The 3205-nt window shown below is 43.7% G+C and overlaps 1 protein-coding gene across 1 annotated transcript; it reads right to left on the bottom strand.

The window, feature by feature from the left end:
• Positions 1-520: 520 nt before the first annotated feature.
• Positions 521-2484, bottom strand: LOC148697912 (uncharacterized). The gene has a single exon (XM_088690970.1). It carries the CDS (start codon positions 2394-2396, stop codon positions 738-740), a length of 1659 nt encoding a protein of 552 aa, XP_088547096.1. The 5' UTR covers positions 2397-2484; the 3' UTR covers positions 521-737.
• Between the last annotated feature and the right edge of the window lie 721 nt (positions 2485-3205).

Raw genomic sequence — 3205 nt, 5'->3', positions numbered from 1 at the left:
AGGGTGTAGTAACACTTTTCAAAACGAATTAGGGTGTCTGTGTGGAGGCCCATGTATGGTTTGGGTTAGATGGTCGATTAAACTATGTAATATAATTATATTTATCAATAAAAAACTAGGTTGAAAAAAATTAAATTAAATGAAAAACTAGGGCCAATCTATTAAAAAAATGAAGGACTAGGGCCTTGGGAACTGGGGCTCTTTGACTCTAAACATATATATATCGGTGGACTCAATTGCAGTAATGTTTCAAGAACATGGCGACATTAGGTCAACTCCAATTAACATTTCTTCTAATTTGATTACGTGTTTTGCGTGTTGACTTTTAGTCATGATTTGAAAATCCCGGTAACAATTCAGTTATAATATGCATGGTTATTTGTTTAACATGCCTTATCATGTGCAAGAATAATAGCTACGGTAAACTGACATGCATTTAACTTTTAAACCAAAAAGAACAAATCTAATCAAACAAAAAGTCATAAGTAATGAAATAGAAGATTAAAACACTTTGATCACGTACAAGAAATTAATGTTCTTCACTTTCATTTAATCTCTTTAAACAAGTAGTACAATGAGTTCTTACAACAGAATACAGGAAGGATCTGTTGGACCCTTATTATGCACAAAAATGCACTTGTTTGTGAACTGAATAACGATGAAAAGAAATGGTACCCAATTAACATCCAAAACAAGAAGTTATTCCGACCCTTTCAAATGGCTGTAACCATTAGCTCTTAGTAATGCTTCGGAGGTGGAGGTGACCTGTAGTAGTATGCAGGTGGTGGTGGAGACTTCAGTGGAGGAGGTGGTGAGCTGTAGATGTATGGAGGTGGTGGGGACTTTGATGGTGGTGGTGGGGACTTGTAGTGGTAAGGCGGTGGTGGTGACTTTGCTGGTGGTGGAGGTGATTTGTAGTGGTATGGAGGAGGAGGGGAAGGTGACGGTGGAGGTGGTGATTTGTAGACATAAGGAGGAGGAGGTGAAGGTGAAGGAGGTGGTGGCGACTTGTAAACATAAGGAGGAGGAGGTGAAGGTGATGGAGGTGGTGGTGATTTATAGATGTAGGGAGGTGGAGGTGATGGAGATGGAGGTGGTGGTGACTTGTAGACATAAGGAGGTGGAGGTGATGGTGATGGAGGTGGTGGTGACTTGTATACATAGGGAGGCGGAGGTGATGGTGAGGGTGGTGGTGGTGATTTATAGACATAAGGAGGAGGAGGTGATGGTGAGGGTGGTGGTGGCGACTTGTAGATATAGGGAGGAGGGGGTGATGGTGATGGAGGTGGCGGCGACTTGTACACATAGGGAGGAGGAGGTGATGGGGAAGGTGGTGGTGGTGACTTATAGACATAAGGAGGAGGAGGTGATGGAGATGGGGGTGGAGGAGATTTGTAGACATATGGAGGTGGTGGTGAGGGTGATGGGGGTGGTGGAGACTTGTACACATAAGGAGGAGGAGGTGAGGGTGAAGGAGGTGGTGGTGACTTGTACACATAGGGAGGAGGAGGTGAAGGTGAAGGAGGTGGTGGTGACTTGTAGACATACGGAGGAGGGGGTGAAGGTGATGGAGGTGGTGGCGACTTGTAGACATAAGGAGGTGGAGGTGATGGTGATGGAGGTGGTGGCGATTTATAGACATAAGGAGGAGGAGGTGATGGAGATGGGGGTGGAGGAGATTTGTAGACATATGGAGGTGGTGGAGAGGATGATGGGGGTGGTGGAGACTTGTAGACATAAGGAGGAGGAGGTGAGGGTGAAGGAGGTGGTGGTGACTTGTACACATAGGGAGGAGGAGGTGATGGTGATGGAGGTGGTGGTGACTTGTAGACATATGGAGGAGGGGGTGATGGTGATGGAGGTGGTGGTGACTTGTAGACATAAGGTGGTGGAGGTGATGGTGATGGAGGTGGTGGGGACTTGTAGACATATGGAGGAGGGGGTGATGGTGATGGAGGTGGTGGTGACTTGTAGACATAAGGTGGTGGAGGTGATGGTGACGGAGGTGGTGGCGACTTGTAGACATAAGGAGGTGGAGGTGATGGTGATGGGGGTGGTGGCGACTTGTAGACATAGGGAGGAGGAGGTGATGGGGAAGGTGGTGGTGGTGACTTATAGACATAAGGAGGAGGAGGTGATGGAGATGGGGGTGGAGGAGATTTGTAGACATATGGTGATGGTGGTGAGGGTGATGGGGGTGGTGGAGACTTGTAACGGTATGGAGGGTGCGCAGATTGCTTTGGTGGTGGGAAATTGTGGTAATGTTTTGTGCTGTGGGGTGGTGGTGGTGAAGAATAAGTGTCAGGCTCATTAGCAAGCACACTTGTGGCTAAAAGGCATAATGCCACGACATAAAACATTGGAGGCCAATGCCTCGGCTGTTTCGAGGCTATCATTCTCTGGCAATTCAGATGTTATTGCCAGAAAACTGTACTTCGTTCTTAGAACTTGTTTGTGAGTGAGTTGAGTTGCTTTTAAAAGGGTGAGAGCTATTCCCTTTTATAGCATGCAATATATGAAATCGTGGTTGAAAAGACATGTTTGTTTATTCAGTATAACAGGCTGGACTGATGCTTTAAAAACTTCCATATATGTAACTCGTAGACTTCGAAATGTTTTAATCAATCAAGGTCAACTATTTCGACCAATGATTGTGGGTTCCCACATATATTTTAGGTTAATTTGTTCTTTCATGGAGGCCATGAACAAGTCAAGTTGCATGGTTGCTAGGAAAGTGTCGTGTGCATGGCTGGATAAGAGTTCAATTGTAAAACCGTGTTAGAAGCATAGGCGGTTGAACTTTTCCCCAGTTATATGTGTCTCTTTTTGTTGTATAAATATTGAGGCTTCTTTTAACAAAGTTGAGAAGCCACTTTACGACTAATTAGTTGTCGTGGACTAATTATACTTGTGTAGAAGGTGCATCCCTTGAAATGTTCTCACACTGAAGTTTTACTTTATGTATGAAAGAACATAAAAATTGAACGTTTGCGTAATCGAACTTTAAGATCTATATTCTTTTAGAAAACGACAGGATATATATATATATATATATATATATATGAAGACTTATTACAACTGCAATGTATTCACATTGCAACTACAAGTTTGGATGAGAAAATTTCAAGTTTCAAGGGATTTAGCTTAAAGACACGAGTCCATTAAGACTTGAAATTTCTTCATCCAAACAGAGCCCAAATTCACG

This window comes from Pyrus communis, chromosome 3 (assembly GCF_041283825.1).
Source record: "Pyrus communis isolate YQ-2024b chromosome 3, ASM4128382v1, whole genome shotgun sequence".
Taxonomy (NCBI): Eukaryota; Viridiplantae; Streptophyta; class Magnoliopsida; order Rosales; family Rosaceae; genus Pyrus; species Pyrus communis.
Note: the sequence above shows the minus strand (reverse complement) of the source record. Positions and strands in the feature narration are given on the sequence as shown.

Bases quoted from the DNA above. Each gene is read 5' to 3' on its own strand.
- LOC148697912 (XM_088690970.1), bottom strand. From the start codon at position 2,396: ATGATAGCCTCGAAACAGCCGAGGCATTGGCCTCCAATGTTTTATGTC.